Source organism: Lepidochelys kempii, chromosome 11 (assembly GCF_965140285.1).
Source record: "Lepidochelys kempii isolate rLepKem1 chromosome 11, rLepKem1.hap1, whole genome shotgun sequence".
Lineage (NCBI taxonomy): Eukaryota > Metazoa > Chordata > Testudines > Cheloniidae > Lepidochelys > Lepidochelys kempii.
Genome location: NC_136390.1, coordinates 5,105,579 through 5,125,661, shown reverse-complemented (window position 1 = coordinate 5,125,661; position 20,083 = coordinate 5,105,579). Strand labels below are relative to the sequence as shown.

At 45.1% G+C, this 20,083-nt stretch overlaps 1 protein-coding gene across 10 annotated transcripts in view; it reads right to left on the bottom strand.

Moving 5' to 3' along the window:
- The window catches only part of BIN1 (bridging integrator 1), a 162,765-nt gene extending 143,233 nt beyond the window's left edge, over positions 1–19,532 (bottom strand). For 5 of the 10 annotated variants that reach the window (XR_012154183.2, XM_073305015.2, XM_073305016.2 and 2 more), the window contains exon 1: positions 19,285–19,532. Coding sequence is in view for 9 of the 10 variants with exons in the window: in XM_073305015.2 (XP_073161116.1) it covers positions 19,285–19,365 (81 nt within the window). In the remaining variant the exon portion in view is untranslated. The remainder of the gene's footprint in view (positions 1–19,284) is intronic. The other 5 variants (XM_073305021.2, XM_073305022.2, XM_073305023.2 and 2 more) reach the window with 3 other exon arrangements.
- Positions 19,533–20,083: the final 551 nt, after the last annotated feature.

The following is a 20,083-nucleotide window of genomic DNA, read 5'->3' as shown; positions in this document are numbered from 1 at the left end:
AGATTTACTTTCCTTCAGATTTCTATCGGTCACTTTATGCAGACCTTATTCCTGATTTTTCTAGAGTAGAAGCAAGCAGCACTGGACCCGATTCTCCTCCTCTCCTAGGGTATTGTAAGCCACTGGTGTCAATGAAGCTACCCATGGAGCCCTTGAGAGGAGGGCCGGATCCTCTCACTGCGAACGGGCGCAACTCCACTGACCTCAATGACGCGGTGCTAACGCACACCAGCTGTGACTCTGGCCCATGGTGTTTTCAAGTGTAGGAGAAGTGCTGTTGTGAGGGGCAAGGGCTATGTGCCACCCTGATGAGCTCCTCAGGAGTTCACACACGAGCTGAGAAACCAAGACAGGATGCTGCACACTGCATTCCTTTCACCAAGCTGTCCACACAGGCTAAGGGGCAGGTATTAAAGAGCACCAGAATCAGTTACATGCATTTGGCGGGGGAGGGAAATCTGGTCCGGTGGCGGATAATAGTCACCCACTCATAGGTGACTACTGGAAGCTCAGAGATTTGGAAGCTCCATTCTGTTCAGTACTTTGGATGTCCATTCGCCCATCTAACCAATCACATCCCCCCCTTCATCTCTCCACTAGCTTGCCCTTCCTACCACATCAAGGTCAAACTTCTAGTCCTCCCCTCCAAAGCCCCGCATAAAATTCCTTTCTAGCCTGCAGATCAAGCCTCCTTTCCTCCAAGGCCACCCTCCGCTCATCCTGCAGGCCGAGTCCCATGCCTGGTCCTGGCCGTGCGCTTTTCTATGCTGTGTCCTGCGTGCAGAATGACCTCAATGCTCTAGTGCAGGGGTGCCCAACCTTCTGTCACAGGAGGGCCACATAAAATGAAGCACAACCTTGGGTGGGCCAAACAGATTCTATGTATTTTAATAAGTCACCTCTATTGATTTTTATTTTAAGTTCAACTTGTTGTGTATGTATTTAGAAAGTATTGTCTATTTACACACTTCTGTAAACTAAAGTGATGTAAACATGACAAAACGTTAATGAACTGGTCATGAGCATATTGTGTTGAAGCAGGCCACGGGCTCTGGTGGGCCACGTATGGTCTGTGGGCCATAGATTCAGCATCCCTGCGCTAGTTCACAAAACCATTACCCCTTCTTCACAGGCGAGCAGCAGACACCACTGGTTTGGTCAACTTAATGCACCCTCTACACACAGGCACATCACACATCACTTGAAAGCTTATTATATCCACTTTAAAGTGGAGGTCTGATGTGGAGCTGTCAAGTGATGCCCTTACCACAGAAACAAGGATAAACAATGACATCAACACGTTGAAATAACCACTTTGAAATATATGCACTTATTATTTCAACAGAAACAATACATAGTCATTAAAGTAAGACAAAAAAATTGGATTTCTTTGTGACCACAAAGTATCCCAACCACAGTCTAAAGGGTAAAAGAAAAATCTAATCATAAATTTGTACAGGAATCATTGAAATGCAATAGCATTGGTGTCATTTCTAGTCATCAGCATTAGCATCTTGTTCACCATTATGATCTCTGCTGAGTGGGTGGGTTACCACAGTCTTCATTGCCTTGGCATGGACCCAGTTGTGTTCAGTCAAGATTGTTCTGACTACAGAGTTGATCATGCAGCAACCCCTACAGGGGCATACACAAATGAGGTCTTGTAGACGCTCAGATGCCTGGAAGAATTCAGGAGGTAGATCATCCACATTTTTCCATCCATGTAGCAATGGCAATCCAATATCAGGTTTGCATATATGTGAAGACATCCAAAGCTTTGTTTGCCAAGATGCATTTTTGACATGCTCTTCACAACTGTCCTCGCATGGTAGGAGTTTGGCCAGTCACTTCTCCTTTTTGATGGAGAGACTGGGGTGCAAGTAATTCAGGTCTCTGGGCACCCCTTTTCTTTTATGGCCTGGTCATACAGCATGGCTAGCAACTGCCTTGCTGCAGAAATTGCAGTGGATCTGTCACGCTCAGAAATTGGGCAAGATTTCTGAATGAGGTAAATAAACTCCCTTTGTTTTGACAGATTTTTTTCCCCCAAAAACCAAATACGGATGACACGGAGTCGCACCCTGTTAATACATGTGCATCAGGAAGCACCTTGCAGAAGTCAGGAGCAACTGCGTCCCAAGTCCCATGTACGGGGGTAAAGCAATGCTTGCCAGATAACATGGGGATTGAAACAAGAGTTCCATTTTTGGAAATTAGTGAACAGGAAGGACCAAAACATGTCAAGTGACCAAATTATTATGGTTCCTTTGACACCAAGAGACTCAAAAGCCATATTGGCATATACAGCATGCAGAAGCATCTTTGTGTCTGCTTCCTCTTGAGTACTTTACAAGTCTTGGGCTTCAACACCTCTCTTGGTGATGGACTTTGCTACTTCACCCACTGGAAAAGCCTCCAGAAAGAAGAAGTGTTTGTGTTCCTACACGCTCAGGTGCATTTTAAACCATATATTCAGAGGAATTTTCTGAGCGGCTGCTGGTTGGATACCCCACTTGGACTCCTGGGGCCTCCATGAAAAACGTTTTTTACCAACCACCAGTATTTTTCTTGCATCCAACGTTAGCTCCTCTTTCAGCACTGTCTTTCTGCTATTTCCACAGAATTACTGTTGTCATGTTGGTCAAAGACTTCAACTGCAAAATCAGCAGTCTCAAATCCTTTTAGGACCTGCCTCAAGTACTGAGCAGCCAATTCATCAAATGTGTGGAATCTGTCTGTACCTATCGTTTGTTTGGCAGCCATAGCATCTGATGTACACTGCCGTTTCTTTGTTGCATACTCTTAGCTCATTGAGCTTCCAGCTCATGCCCTTGTCACAGGTGCCTGGAATGGGTCACAGCTGAGAGAGCCCATCCCAGGTCAGGCAGTCAGAAAACAGGATGGCCACACCCCAAATTGGTGGTATATTCTATTAGTAGATTTCACCAAACCAGTAACAAGTGTGCACTCCTGGATCACTACATTTGTTTTACCATGGAGCCACGGACAGTCCTCCTTAGGCTCTCCAGCCTCTACTTAGCTACCCAGACAGACCAGACTTTATGAAGAAAGGTTATTAAAAGCAAAATCACCCCATATTAGGTTTCTCCAATCCCAAAGGGCTAGTCACTTACCCCAGTTCAAGGTATACTTCAGCTCTCACCAAAGATAATGCTGAAGCCAATTTCTTTAGTAAACTAAATTAAACGTTTATTAGCTAAGAAAAAGTTACTGAGAGGTTAAAGCAGGTGAATACATTACATGTGAATTAAAAGTTTGTAATACACAATGCTAATAGAGATGTAACATTTGCTAGTTTTCTATATGCTCCTCTGGGTTGCCCAAAAATATTTTGTCCTTTTGTTCAGAATTCCCATCAGTATTCACCACTCCAGAAGGGGGGGGTGGGGGGATGGTCAGGGGCCTTTATTACCCCTTTTTTATATCTTGATCCTTTTTACTGGAAAAGTCCTTGCTGTGTCATGAGGTCAGGCAGTGCCATGGTCCTTCATATGAATTGCAAATTCTTGCTTGCTTTTCTGGGTACGTGCGGTTTGAGGGGTCTCCAGGGCTGACAAGCAGGGGTCATTGTTTATAGTCCCTCTGTTATTCCTGAAGAGTTAACCTGTTGGCATTTCTCAGACTCACAGCATGTTTGAGTCACAAACATATAGCAAAACCTCGTAATTCCATACATAATATTGATACACACATTTTAACAGGACAGTAATATTCAGCATATTATAACTTTTCCAATGATACCTTACAAGGCGCACCTTCTACAAGCTTTATCATAATTTTGTAAAAATGATTACCATAATTGTGTAGACTATCACAACTTCCCCTTTAGAGAGTATCACAGCCCTAATTCAGCTTTGTCTTTTCTTATTGTTCCATCAGCATTGAAGAGGGTCATAAGCATAAATCCTACTGGTGATTAAGAACAGTTGCCATTGAAACATGTCTGCATCTTGCTAAGGACAGGGATCTGCAGAAAGCAATTTCTGGACTGACCACTACTGGGACTGTCCCTCCCTTGGCAGACTTACATTTGGTCTTCTTGACCATGTCAGCAAATGTTTTGATGCCAGATTTCTTGACTGGGCTGAAGAAGCTTCATGTCCCATCGCAACCAAATGCACCTCACAAACCTCTTCATTTCTTCCTCACCAACATCTGCTATTTTCAGTAGTGAAACTTGTTTATCTGATGAAGTCCACAGATACGCTGATAAGCACCTCTGGATGTGATTCAGGGTCAAATGGGTTTGTCATATTCTTGATGACATGGTTGGTAAGAGCTGTAATATGCTCTTCATGGACTTTGTTTTCACTACTTCTTATTAGGTCACTTCTTTCTCTCATAGCTTTTGCATATTCATAATACGAAGCTGTGTATTGTCATCTTTGACACTAATACTGACCTGTGCATAAACATCACTGAATTAAAAAGCTAGTTTCTAGAATATTTCAAAGACTAGTACTGCATGCAAAGACAGTTACAAGTTAAAACTCTACCAGAGAAATTAAATGCTACATTGTACGTACAAAAGCTTACAAATGGAGACTGATTACATTAGGAATGCATGTACGTTTATATCTATCCACTATGCAGTACAAGCTGTGGGCATGCAATCTACTGCTGCTGGTCCACAACCTTCAGTGAGAGACTGATTGGGTAAACAAATTTCAACTGAAAAAATATAGAAAGCTACTATAATCACCTGTGAGATACTTTGACAATTAAGAATGTGCAACGTGAAACCATTCCACATTGATATATTGCAAAATGTTGATTTGCCATTTTTGCAACATAGAATCTCAGGGTTGGAAGGTACCTCAGGAGGTCACCTAGTCCAACCCCCTGCTCAAAGCAGGGCCAATCCCAACTAAATGATAACATGCTAAACGGCTTCATTTCCGGGGAAAAAACTCCTTGTCCATGCAAAACCAATACAAATCTTTTAATACACTGTCATTTGGTAGCTCTGACCTATAATCACCACGTTAAAGTGTTGAAATTAACAAACCATAAGAACTGTAGCCATACCCCTATTGCAGTATTTCTGGAACTGTGCAAAAAACACTCATTTTGGGTCCCATTGTTTCAGGTTGCCTACAGGCTTACTTCACCGCTTGACAGCTCCATATCACACCTTATCTAAACAGTCATAAAATGAGCTTTCAAATGATATAAGTGGGTATATTAAACTCCAAAAATACAGCCCTTTTTGGAGAATTGCCACAGGCCTATCATCCAAATACCCCCTAAAAATGCCCACCTTCTGCAATGTCCAGTTTACAATAAACTAGTAAAATGATCAATCAAAAAACCCGAACTAATCCGTACCTTTGGATAATCCAGTGCAGTGGTTCTCAACCAGGGATACGTGCAGAGGTCTTCCAGTGGGTACATCAACTCAAGATATTTACCTAGTTTTACCAGTGCAAACTAAAATGTCACACAGACAATTAGTTGTTTATACTGCTCTATAATATTTATACTCCAATTGATTTATTTTATAAATTATATGGTAAAAATGAGACAGCAATTTTTCAGTAATAGCATGCAGGGACACTTGTCTTTTTATGTCTGACTTTGTAAGCAAGTAGTTTTCAAGTGAAGTGTAACTTGGGGGTGCGCAAGACATATCAGATTCCTGAAAGGGGTACAGTCGTCTGGAAAGGTTGAGAGCCACTAGTCCAGCAGTATCTGTATTCTGTAGGTCTGTCCTTTGGAGTGTAAGTGCTTTGGAACAGAGAATATTTTATTTATTAAATGATGATGATGCAGCATGGAACACTGTCGTATTTGACGCAGGATGAGTTGCAAATTTTACAATGGCTGATGCCTCTCAAAAAAAGTTTCAGCCAACATTGAAGTATTTCAGTACTGGACTAGTGGTCATGGAAAGTGAACGGGAGCATTGCAGTCCTATCTAATTCAATTTCACCCTGGAATGTGAGCAACTATTCACTGAAAAATGTTTACTCTGTCTCTGCTCAGCTCTAGTTACTATGCTGATAAAATAACTTCCTTGGAAGGTGTAGCTATTGGGCAATTCCAACCAAAAAGCCCATCAACTTTGGGGAAAAAACACCCCACATGCTTGACAGAGAACTGCATAGTTAATGAATCATTCCAAACCAGGTAACTATTTTCTTAGGCCTAAAATGGCAGACATCTTGCAGACAGTCCGGCACACTAGGTTTTATTCATTACCAGGCCATTAACAAACCGGTAACACTAACCAAGTTTCTTTAGTCATGGATTTGTCACTCCTAAATAATGTTTTGCTCTGAAATAGTCAAATATTTAGCGCTCTCTTCACCCTGCGCTGCAGCCTATTTTAAGGAACATCTGCTGTCTAGACTTCTCCCTCTTTCTAAATTGAGGGGCAAAAAAAAGCCAGCAATGGCTGAACTTAGTAGTGGTTCTTACAAACAGCACTATGCTGCCATGAGGGACAATTAATGAAAAAGCTTTTCAACTGCAGGGCGCAGCTCTGGAGGAAGAGTTCTCCTGAACATGTTCGATATATTTCAGTTCATACCGAGTAGAGTTCTGCAGGACTTCTGTTTACACTACACAGAGAAAGAGCGTGGGAAGGCACTATCAGTCTTGTTTTCCAATCCATCAACTATTCCATCTACAGGTTCCCTGTATGCCTGGTTTCTCTGGCCAGGCAATCAATATGGGCATACACATATTCCCAAGGCAAAAGAGGCTGCGTTGCACTCTAATTTCCAAGGCCTCCTCAGCAGATAGGGTAAGCTTTTTATCATCTTACTAATTTGTGAGAAAGTTTACACGAACAGGCTGAAGGAACCCTAAAGTACCTTTTTTTTTTTTTTAAACTTGGGCTTTCTGTGATCTTTTATCAATTAAAAAAAAAAAATCTATGGCCAGTTTTCAGTTTAGCCATTTAATTTGCTTGCATATTTAGCAGGATTGTGCATACACATTTAGTAACTGGACAGGCAAATGAAGTAGACACACCTCCAAAGTTACCTAGTTTGCATGGGTGAACACACTAACCGTGCATGCAAGCCAACCCTAACCTGCGTGTCTTAATCCTCACCAACCCTGCACAGTTATTTTCTATTTGCTTTGCACTACTATAGTTTTTGTTTCTTTCACGGCTGAAACCCTCTCACAGTAGCAACCAGTTTGTAAAGATCCAAGAGGTTCAAATAATTTGCAAATGTATCTGAAATTCCGAGTGCTGACCTGAACCATCTGAGGTCCATACCTCACCAAAATGTACCCACTGCAAAAATCCCATGTCAGATCTGTTGTCCCTACTGCCCTCAAAACTATGCTTTTCTGCAAAGGCCTCTGCTTATGTCTCGGTGTTTATTTAAATGTGATGCGACCTAAGTGTCAAATGAGCTAAACTTGCATGTTAATTGAGTGACTTTCTTCAAAGTTTTTTTAAATAAATAAAAGCTACATTTCAGTTTCTCTTAGCTCAGCAGTTGCTGACACCAGATTATTATACTTTCACTTCACTTTCTCTTGTGGAACACTTAGACTGTTTAAGCAAGGCGTCCTTGTGGCACTAACAAATTTGGGCATAAGCTTTTGTGGGCTAAAACCCACTTCATCAGATGCATGAGTGAAAAATACAGTAAGCAGTATATATATTACAGCACATGAAAAGATGGGAGTTGCCTTACCAAGTGTGTGTGCGTGTGTGGGGGTTAGTGCTAACTTCCACCTAAATTGGATTGGACTCATTAGCACTGACCCCCCCCCACCACCACCACCAGGTAAGGCAACCCATCTTTTCATGTGCTGTACACACACAGCTTACTGTATTTTTCACTCCATGCATCTGGTGAAGTGGGTTTGAGCCCACGAAAGCTTATGCCTAAATAAATTTGTTAGTTTACGGTGCCACAAGGACTCCTAGTTGTTTTTGCTGATACAGACTAACATGGCTACCACTCTGAAACTTAGATTGATTGTTAATGAACTTCAGCGAGGCAAATAAACTAGCTATGGAGCAGAAGGTTAAAAGGCAGGCTGTCCATTCCAAGTCGCCAACAATTTCCTCTATGCTGCTGACATTAGGAGACCAAGCTCTTTGTGTGGGCGGTTTTTGAAGCCACCACAGCAGATATTTAATTCTTGTTCTTGTGTTGAATAAATAGAAAAGGCACATTGTACAAGGGTGGATAATGCAGAGCCCGCTGGCCAAATGCAGCTCAGAATAATACAACTTTATCTTTAAAAAAGACAGTGCTCAGAATACATGTCCCAGCGTCACTAATATAAATAGGGAGATCCGAACGCTAGGATCATCTGCTGCATCTCCCTGAAGAAGAGGGTGGCTGCAATCTGTTCTGTTAATGCAAATCAAGTGCAGCCTTCGGGGTCCTGGTAAATTGCCAGTGCAACTGACTGGGGCAAGGGCTCTGCATGGTCCGGCAGCCCACGTGGAGCTGTGAAGGTTGCACTGTGTGATGGAACTAGGATGGGTCCCATAACATGACAAAAATCAAATACCTGTCAATTAAGCCCTCATCTTCCCTTCAAATAAACTATATATATTTTTTAATGTAGAAGCTTCAAGCAGTATTGCCAATCTCAGATCAAAAATCATGACTCAGATCCTGGGAGGAAAAAAAAAATCACGAGATTGGCCCCACAAATCATAGGATTTAAAAATCAACATGCTCTTCATCTGTCATTTGACTTTTTAATTCCCCTCTATCAAACACACGTTTCCAGGAGATTAATTTCAGGTGGGAAAGTAAACCTTTAATGCAGACACACACAGAACTCCCTCAGGTCTAGGAAAGGTGCTTCCAGCATCACAGCAAAATGCAAGGTGGAACAGCTTGTTTAGCATATGTAGTTAGCACATATTGTAAAGGGACCATTCAAGGGAGATTTCAGAGTAGCAGCCGTGTTAGTCTGTATTCGCAAAAAGAAAAGGAGGACTTGTGGCACCTTAGAGACTAACCAATTTATGTGAGCATAAGCTTTCGTGAGCTACAGCATCCGATGAAGTGAGCTGTAGCTCACGAAAGCTTCTGCTCAAATAAATTGGTTAGTCTCTAAGGTGCCACAAGTCCTCCTTTGCTTTATTCAAGGGAGAGTGGCCTGTTAACACCTCTGCAGTCATAGGACAAAAAAAGGGGGTTAGTGGGTTACAGCCATAAATCCAAGTGTGTGCGTTCAGTCCATGATTTTCAGGGTCTAACAGAGTTATGAATTTAAGCTCCCAGGCTCATCTTCTGAAAGTGTTGTGCGGGTTTCCTTTGAGAAGAGGATGGAGAGATGAGATATAGGAGTATTTACTTTGTGAAACGCGTTCACTCACAGGTGACAGACGGGGGTGTTTTTGTCTTGCATCATTTTCCTGTGCAAGTTGATTCGAGAGCACAGTGACTGTCTGGTTTCACTCTCATTGTTGCTATTGGGGCATTTAGGGCACAGCATGGGATGCACCCACTTGTTGTCCTAGGCAGGGGTAGGATCCATGGATCTTTAGAGGTGTGTTGGGAGGCACTGATCATTGTAGCAGTGAACTGGAGATATGTCTGCAGGTTCTGCATCTGTTATCCTGGCAGAGTCTGGGGTCACTTTGAGTTGGTGTGTTCTGGTCTGTGGGGAGCTTACTTCTGATGAGCATGGAGGTTGGGGGTTGCTTGAGACCAGAAATGGGAGTTCAGGAACAATTTCTTTTGGGGGGGTCCCCATGAAGTATGGGTTGTAGCTGTTTGATGATACCCCATATGGGTTCCAGTTTGGTGGGGGGAGGGGGAGGTTGCAAGAGGAGTTTATTTCTGTATTGAAGCAGGTTCTCACTTGATTTATGGCTTATTACAACAACCTGTAAACCACTGTCCCCCCACACTTTTTGTCCTAGGACTATGGATATGTTAATGGGCCACTCTACCTTGAATAGTCCCTTTACAATATGTGCCCGATACTTATACTAAACTATCTGTTCCACCTTGTATTTAGCTGTGACACCAGGAGTACCTTTTCCAGACCTGAAGAGCAGCCCTGGATGGCTCAATAGCTTGTCTCTCTCACCAACAGAAGTTGGTCCAATAAAAGATATTACCTCCCCCTTGTCTCTCTAATATCCTGGGGCCAACATGGCTACAACAACACTGAATACAACCTTTAATGCACGCATGCCTCACCCTGGCTGAGGAGATGGAGAGTCTGTACACTGAAGGTACACAAACCTAGTTAGGAGAATTGGAAGGGAGAGGTCACAAAATGGTTAAGACTTTGTTTTATCTGAGCTACTCCTAAGAAGTGAGAAACTAATTTCAATATCATTGTAATGCTTCTGTGAACGGTATCTCCTTTTTAGGATGGATATCCCCTCAAAAGCATCCCTTCAAAAATGGAAAGAAGCAACTATGCTGGTAGGGAAAAGAGGGCGCACTTCTGTTAAGTTCTTGCATGCAGAAGTACTCAATGGAGAGCTCCATAGTGTGATAAAGATAAAATATGATGGAAAAACCTAATTCATACTTATTTACAAATATACCACACAAGGCCTACAAAATGGAGCTGAAAAATGAACAATGAACATCCTGGAAACACAAGGCACTCAAAGTAGAAAATTTTCCAGTTATTTTTCAATAGTGATCCATATGAGCTGCAAAGACCTTCACATGCAAGAATATCTTTGCAATGTCAGCCAGCTTTTGGAGCCTTTTATATTTATTACTAATTATATTTATAATCCCTAAATATCATTTTTAAATAATCCATTCAGTCACATTCAAAGTATCTCAAAAACCATTTTAAATCTTTCTTCTCTGCATGATTTTGATCACTACATAAATACATACATTGTTCAGTAATTACAATAAATTATTTTGTTGTTTTTTTTTTTAAAAAAACCTTCATAATTGTCCAAATAGCTTAAAATGATTCTTATTTTAATTAATTATTCTTCCTTCCCGCAGCCTCTCCCCTTCCCTGAACTCAGCAGCACCCCAGTCCCACCAGTCCCCAGCCTCACTTCTGCTTCTCCTAAGGTTCTTCCCATACCCCCTCACACCCCTGAGACCTCAGAGGCTCCAGTAGGACCGTCTCCCACTTTCCCAGCCTGGAGGGTGTTAGCTCCTGGAGCAATTCTTTCCCTCCCCCGAGGCCAGGTGCTGCAGAGGGTAGGGGAAGGAGCAGATGCGTGCACCTTCCTGTCTGTATTTCTCACATGGGGAAGGGGAGAGTGAAGCCAGGCCGAGGGGAAGAGACTCTGCTGGCTTCCCGCAAGGCTGAACTTCACAAGAGGCCTGGAGCTTCTCACGTCACCACCAGACAGGCTCCACAAGTCTTCCAAAACCCTGCCCCTTGTGATAAAAATCGGCCAAGTTGGTGGGAAGAGGAGGAGGGCAGTGGGAAGGAAAGGAGGCCAGCATCTACACTACAGAGTTAAGGTGACGCATAGCTGTTTACGTTGACCTAACTCGGTTAGTGTTTACACTACAACTTTGCTCCCACCAAGGGAACTCGCCCACTACACCCACTTAACTCCACCTCCAAGAGCGTCAATGTCTATGTAGCTAGATCAACACAGCATCAGTGTAGACGCAACATTACTTACATCAACTGTTGCGGGCTTTCAGAAGCTGTCCCGCTATGCCCCACACTGACAGTTCAATTCGTGCACGTGCTCCTGGAGAGGACCCAGGCCTCTGACACAAGAAGCCAAGAGTAGACATGCACAGCTGATGTTATTACTGTGGCAGCTGCATGCCTACTTAAGTTAGGTCGACTTAATTTAGTAGTGTGGCCATGCCCTTAGGATGCAATCTGGCAAGGTGCTGAGCACCTCAGATTGTAAACGCTTCAGGGCAGTGACTTGACTTCTTTTCTGGTAAAGTGCCAGGCAAGTTTATGACCCTGTAACAATAATTAATAATTAAAATGACGTGGTTTTACTCTAGGGCAATGATTAGCAGCGAAGAAAGGCTGAAGGACCAAAAGCTATTCAATTAACCTCCCAGCCAGAGTAACTTTTCCAGGGGGCTATTGTAAATCTCCCTTGAAGTCTTACCAAAATTCCTCTTACAACTACCTCAGTAAACAATGCAAAGCCCTGACCTCCCAAGAATAATTTTAGAGAGGGCTTGCTGCAATAATCAAATTAAAATCACAAGTGAAAAGAGGGAGAGAGCTGAATCAGAAAGCATTCCAGAGCTTTGTGTTTCCTAAATGAATTAGCTACAATGTGGTCAGTTTGCAGCTGTCCTTAATTATGGCTTTTAGAGTCATGTTGTCACTTCCAGGATTATGTCTAGGAAAGGCAGGTGAAGAAGGCCCTTTACCAGTGTTACGAAAGAGACCACCACCCACAAAGCAAGCCTTGTATAAGCTGCTGGCAAGTTCTCCAGAAAGACAGTTCCTGACAGGATCAGCACAGGTACAGTACTTCTGTCCCCCGCTGCATCGCCACTTCTGCACGCCTCCTGCCTGACGTTACACAGAGCATTTGACACTTTGCCCAGGAATGAGGTCAAACAGTAGCACTAGATCAAGGCTTTGAAAGGCCATGAGGAACCTGAGGTGCAGCAAAAATGAATTCCACCGTCTTGAACAGACCAGGCAGGCATATTTTTTCAGTCATTTACTCCCTGCAACAGTAGGGCCAAGGCAACACAAGGCACGAGTCCCTTTTCTACTTTTCCAATACAAGTCTATAAGACCTCCAAAGATGTCCTCAGAGCTAGGACCTGGCTAGCTCCGAGGCTGCCTCCAGACAGCTGCAGTCCACAGCTGGAGAAGACCAGCTTAAGACTCTGGGGACCACAGAGGCAAAATCCTTGGGCCAACTAAAGTCAGCAGCAAACCTCCCATGGACTTCAATAAGGCCAGAATTTCACTCAGGGGGTTCTTAGCTGTTGGACCCCACCTCTGGGTTTCTTCACATAAGAGTGGGACTGAGACCAGGTCTGATCAACATGCAAGGCCTGCCTTTTTGCTAAATCCTTCCTACCCATTGACATCCTTCTCTTGGCTCCTGTTCAGAGAAGGGCTAAGGAAACAGAGAAAAAGAAAGGAACAGAGTCGGATCAGTGAAGAGACAGCTCCCTTCTGAACACCATTCTTGTGACAGACAATTTATTCGAGAAAGGGATTGAGAGACAGAGCAAGAACAGTTTTCTTCTACCCCTTCCTTCCCAGCCACCTTCCACCCCAGGGTCCTTTGTTATTGCTCACCATTAACCATTTACCTAGGATTGTTAATTCTTTAAAGGAGTGCTTGTCTTACTGGTATATAAAGCGTTATGCTCACCAATAATAAACTGATAACACTTTGCACTGATAGCCTCAGAAGGGTGTTCTATCAAAGCCCCTTTACAAAGATGGCTGTGTCATCATCCCTAGAGTACACGTGAGGAAGAGAGTTGAAGTAAAATGCCCAGGGTAACACAGCAAGTCAGTGGCAGCTGGGAAAGTTAGAACCTGGGAGTCCTGACTTCCAGACCTGTGATCTAAAAATCACACTGGGGAGGCCTACCATAACATAAACCATCATTGAAACAGCTTGATCTAGAAGGAATCCCCCCTGCTTTTAGTTTGCTTAGATTAGGAATAAAGCTAGGGAAGTGATGATGGATTTGTTTGTTAGCATTCACATTAACTAGCATGATTATACCTTATTGATGTCATAGAAGAATGTACCCCCCCGCCCACCACCCCCAAACGTCTGGAAGGTTGAACTAGATGCAGAGGTCTTTTAATGTAATATTTACCACACCATGAAAAGAGACCACCACTCGTCTCTAAATACCAACAGAACAACAAATAAAAACATGACAAACACACCCCAACACACACCCAATCCAAGCCTGGAGCAATAGGCATAAACTAGTTTATTATTTCTACCTCACATTATTCTTGCAGAAATCCTTTGCCCCAAACCTGATAGTTTGATTCCTTGCATCTACCACACATTTCTCTCCTCGCCTTGCTGGCTTGCCTCCAGACACCTTAAATCCTGAGCAGCTCTCGACACAGCTATCATTCCACTCCTGCTCTCTAGCCAGCCAATAGGAGAGGTTAGTAATGACTAAACAGGTTTGTCTCTGTGACATGCCCACCTGAGCAAGAAGTAGTCAGTCATCAGTTTGTGGAATTAATCGACCCTCCACCTGAGGAATTTCTAGGATGCCAAGATTCATTCCAATCAGCCAAATTCATTTTTATTTAAATGTTGAGTGAAAATTTGTGTTCATGCAGACAGACTGAAAGGCCTAGAAACAACAAATCCCTGGAACAGAGCTAGGATGACTTAATTCAGGGTATAAGATTGGTATCAGTAAAGCACTGGGAAAAGCAACTATGTGGAATAGGGAACAGAGATATTTACAATCTAAATAAGAAACTAGATTATTATAGGCTAAAAAGAGAAAGAAAAGCATAGATTGTGGCGCATTTATTACATGCCATAAAAAGTGCAAACTTCAACACTAGGCCCATGATGACCTCGGACGTGAACATCTGTAATGTTTTTGTGGCACCAACCTCTTCCCCCTCCTTGCCCCCCCCCTTTAGAGTGAGTTTAGAACCCCATATTTAACGTCTCAGAAGCTGAAGATACACCAGTTATCTACAGGATAGACAACTGCAATGAACCTGTCCCACCAACAAGCCTCATCCCCGACTAAACTAAATGATTACGGGTGTCTACCCGGCTGCTGGTGGGAGGCAAGATTCCCAGTTCAGGTCGCTATATAGAGAGATTGGATAGAAAGATATTAGCTCTGCTCAAGCTAGCACACGAAAAATAGCAGCAGTTTAAGGTACTCACCCAAATACCACCCCCCATGAGGATGTATTCAGGAGGTCAGCCTGAGCCACTGTATCCATACCACTATTTTTAGCACCCTAGCTCAGAAAGGGCTAGCACATCTGTATCTACTGTAGGTGAGAATCACTCTCCCAGCTGCTGTGTAGCCATACTGCAAGAGGCCATTTCTTGCCCAAGTCCCATCAATCACCAGCTTCTCTGTTAAGGCTGCCAAAAAGGGTGTAAGTACAATTTATGATGGTTGTTTTTGCGGTGTCAACACCTGTAACCGGTCTGAGACACCACAATCATTCTTTATATGGATCACTGAATAACCACCAGATGGTAACAATTTTTACTCACGGCAACTCTAGGCTGAACATGAATGAACAAGATTTTGTATCCAATTACCCAACCGCTTTGCCGCATATTTCTGCCGGACGTAAGAAAGTATCTTCTGGAAATAAACCAAGAGCTTTGGTGAAAAGCGGACGAACACCATATCTGAAGGAACATCTTACGTCCTTTACACAACAGAGATCTCAGAAGCGGAAAGAGAATGTCTCCAGTCTTCCATTGTGAATTTAGTACTGAATAAGACATCATTCTTCATTCAATACAAGGCTCAAATTCATCACCAGGGACATTGCTGAGATCATAAACTCCCAGCACTCAAGCTGGAAATCAATGGAGGAGGAGGGATTCTCATTCTAAATATAAAACCTAAAAAGCATACATAACAGGGACACTGTAAGTGTGTTGAAGCACTAAAATACACCAGCCTTAAAAGCATAAGCACCTGCTTTGTCCTTTGCCAAGGGGGTGCTCAACCCCCACTCAACCCCGGGCCCCATCCCCGCTCCATCCATTCCCCAAGCTCCCACCCCGCCTTTCTCTGCCCCCTCCTCCCAGTGTGCTCCATCCCCGCTCCTCCCCCTCCCTCCCAGCTCCCCCTGCACATGGTGAAAGAGCTGACCACATTAGCCAGGAGGCACTGGGAGGGAGGGGGAGGAGTTGATCAGCTGGGGCACCCACAGAGTTGGTGCCTATGCTTAAAAGGCAGTGAAAATTCCCTGGAGCATCTATCACAGTTCAAGGCAACTGCATCTGTATTCCCACTTTGTGGTCCAGCAAGGGCACCCACTTGTAGGCTTCTAGCTCTGCAGCCATCACCTCTCTTGAGGGGAGACCCATCTCTTTCCCTTTAGACCAGGGTTTTTCCAGGCTGCAAAGTTCCCAGCCTAAACTGCGATATTCCCAGCAAGCCAGACAACCTAAACAGCCAGCAGCTGCATATAGCCTCTGGCGAGAAGGCAGTTAACAGCATAACTGCCCACAGTGATAAGTTACCCACACAGCCCTTTCTAAGCAAGCACATTTATTATTAAGGTGAAAGCATTACAGAGAAAACAGATTAAAAACAATAAAAAACTACATGCCTGCTAACAAGCTTACCAGAGATCACCCTCAGCTCTAACAGGGGCTCTGGTAAGTGATCATTCCTTCAAACCCCTCCTAGGGTTCTTTCTTGTGGTCACAATTTTATATCAGCTTTCGCTCAGAATACACACAATCATGGATAGTTAATTCTTTCCTCTATACAGCGTTGGCTTTGATCTTGGCCTCAAGTAGCAGGTGAACAGCAGACAATGGTTCTCTTCTCAGGGCATAGCTTCAAAAGGCTGGGTCTTTGCATAATCAGAGGAAGGATTTTCCATTCACCTCCTCTCCAGGAAACCAACTTAACTTTGTCCCAAAAGTTCATTCTTGCCTGGCAAATAGTCCTCTGAAGCTCATAACACTTCCCAGGTTTCACACTGGTCACATATCCCCCTTAGCAAAGTTACATGAGATCCCACAATGATGTATACATTTTGCATTTTTAATACAGTGGGCTCCAAAGCTATTTCAATTTTATTTAATAAGGTGTTTTTTTTAAAAGGAAATTGCTATATCTTTCAGAGCATCCTTTTGGGATAACCTTTTCATACTGTTTTTTAAAATAGGTTTGGGTGCTGAGCACCCAACCAGCTTATCTTCAACACTTTTGCTTAATGCAACTATTCATGTCTGGCTTTAAATATACAGAACTCTTCTCTCAGACCATAGCGTGGCATTACATTCTTCCCATCAAGCAGTGATTTATATGTATCAGTTATTTAAAGGAAATAAAGTCTTGCATATGCCAAGGTGATGGCGTAACGCTCACTGCATTTGTCTCCCTACATTACCATGTTGTGCAGGATTGATGGTAATCCTGCAACTATTGCGATATGCCTACCTCTCACTTTGCTAGTATCAAAATTAGTGGGATAACTCTCCTCTATGCAAGCCATTCCCCAGGAGAAGAGGGTGAGGTCTCCCACGCCACGTGAGAGACACTCTCCATTGAATCAGTTCATCGAGGCCAAGCAGAGGATGAACAAAGCCCTGCAATTCTTTTTTCGTTGTTTACAACCAAAGAGTTGTCCTCGTTCTCTTGTTCAGTGTGTAGGAGCAGGCGTTTTCATTGCTGCTCCCTGTGCAGTCACTGTTCGGTTGCTTTTTAAAGCAGCCAGACAACATTATGGGCCCCATTCCAGCTTCATTAAATAAGTGCAATTCAGTGAGAGCTATCAGGGAGGGCAGAGGCAGGGGGGCTCTGATTTCCTTTCCCCATTCTGATCTGGTAGCATTTTACATTCACTTTGCTTTGTGTAATCAGGCCTTCCATCTAGAGCTAATCATTGCTAAGGGAACTCCTGGAGAACAGAAACAGTCATTGCAGAAGCATTCTCCCAAAGATGTACTGCTCCTCACTGAGTCAATGTCATCTTTCTGTAACAGCAATCACTGAAAACCAAGATGAGCGTGCTTGAGATGAAAAACAGCTGATCAGTGTCCCTGCATAAAACGTCCGATAATCCCTGCACAGACTAGGCATCTGGCGTCCAGAGCAGGATCCCAGAGAGATGAACATGAAAACTATCCACTGCATAGTCCCCAAACCTTTCCCTGACATCAGGAAAGAGACCCTAATTCATCCTCCCCAGCAACAGCTTGATGTTAGCAGAGGAAGGCATACATAGCATAGTGACGGACTCCAGAATCTGAGAATCAAAGAGGGGAAAGCTAGGAAATCTTGCTCTAGGTTTTAGAGGAGAGTGTGAGACAGGGAGGTAGGTGGTGTCGAACTCCTTCAATCCCCCACCCTTAGGTGCCAAGCTTAGCACCCCCCAACTAGCAAAGCATAAAGATCTGCTTGGATTGCCATGCAGTGCTTTCTAAAGATTAGCAGAGCTTTTCTGTGCTATCTACAGCCAACAAGGAGTTTCAGAGGGAACAGGCCACATCCTTCCCCCCCACCACACACACACACACCCCCCAGCTGATCCCCACTAGAGCACACAAGCTGGTTGGAAACCTCACTGCAAAATTTCACATTCTCCCCTAGCAAACGCTTGAGACAGCTGCAGTGACCCCAAATACAGCAACCCCCTTGAAAGCCAGTTTTAAATTTTTGATCTCCTCCAGTGATAAACCCGGGGGGCAAACCTGGGTCCAGAACAGGAAGGGGGGCCTGGCAGCCAAGAGGAGAGCTGCTCTCTGACAGATCTGGACGGCTAGCTTTTTCAGCGAGAGCTGTTGTACTGCAGTGCCCGGGAGAGGGTTTCATGCTACTGGGCCCATGTTATGAGCCTGGTCCTGTAACACTTCCCATGCCAGTATCCATGGGGCTGCCCAGAGAAAAGCCAAGGCGGGGGGGGGGGGGTAGGGGGGGAGGCTGCCATGCCTTTGAAAGGCTGCGTTCAACCCAAGCACTTGAATTTATGGGAGAGCTTTGCAACCCCACTGGATTTAATCCACACCTAGGGAACCTCCCCCCCCCGTCACTCCCTCCCTGTCTGCAGGGTCTCACGCTGGGACCCCCCCCCCGGTGCCATACACCCCGCAGCAATCCACTGGGGAACTCCCTGGGGGGGCAGCCCCCCTGCGGTGCCCTGCCGGGGAATCCCCCTCCATGCAGTGCAGGGGAGCAAGGGCAGAACAGCGGGGCGGGGCGCGGGGGGGGGGTCATCTGCAGCCAGGCGGGAGGGGCGGAAAGCTGCCCTGGGGGGGGTGGAGAAATGCACAGGTCTGATCCGCATGGGAAAGCAAAGCGCGTCCAGCCTGCAGCGCTGCTCCCTGGCTTCAGCTGTTTGTGACCCCCCCCACACACACACACACACAACACAACACACACTCCCCACCCCCTCCCACCGGCGGTCAACCAGCGCACCCCCGATCTCTCAGAGCCCCCCTGAGCTACCGCAGCTGCGGCACCAAGAGGCTACTCCGGGCTGGCGACCACTAGCCCCCCCCGGGCTACTGAGCCGTCAAGTGCCTTTGGGAGTGGAGGGGGGAGGAAAACTACGGGGGGGGGGGGAAGACTGCAACACACATACACACCCCTCCCCCCCCCTTGCACTGACACGTCCCCAGTCAAACCAGCTCGCCCAGAGCCCCCCGGCCGGGGGCTTGCCTCGATTTACCTTCTCCTGGGCGCGGGTGAGTTTCTTCTGCATGTTGCTGGCGATTTTCCCCGCCGTGACTCCCTTGCCCGTCTCAGCCATCTTGCCTTTGCCTTTTCACCCGCGCGGCTGCACGACTCGGAGCGAGGGAAGCCCGGGGCGAGACAATGGCCATCGCCTGCCCCGGGAGCCGGGCGCCAGGAGACGGCCTTTTAAAGACACACGGCCCCCAAAGGCGAGGCCGCTTCTTAAAGGGACCGCTCCCGCAGGCCCCTGCAATGGGAAACCCCTGCTCAGCCCTATCAGCCCTCCTTTGACTTTGCAAGCCACACACACACACACACACACAACCCTCGGATGGGCCCTGCTCCCCGCGCTGTAGCTCTGGGAGCATGTTTATGCCCTTGGGTTTTTAGTCCCCATTGAAGTGTATTTAGGCAAAGCGCCACAAACCCAAAAGCCATGCAGAACTTCAGGGGGATAGGCCTCCGATTCTCCCCCCTTCTAAAGCGGGGCTCGCTACAACCTGAGCCAAAAGGTAATCTCAGCTAGGCCCAGATCTTCAAAGGTATTCAGGCGCCTAACTCCTTTGGGCCTTAGTTTGTAGCAGTGCGGGGCCTCTGACACATATTTGAATGGTTCTGATCCTCTCCAGTAGATTGTCTCAAAACAGCTGTATTAGAATTGGAAAAGGTACAGAGAAGGGCAACAAAAATGACGGCGGGGGATGGAGCAGCTTCCACATGAGGAGCGATTTGAAAGACCAGGACTGTTCAGCTTGGGAAAGAGACAACTAGGGGGAGGATATGACAGAGGTCTA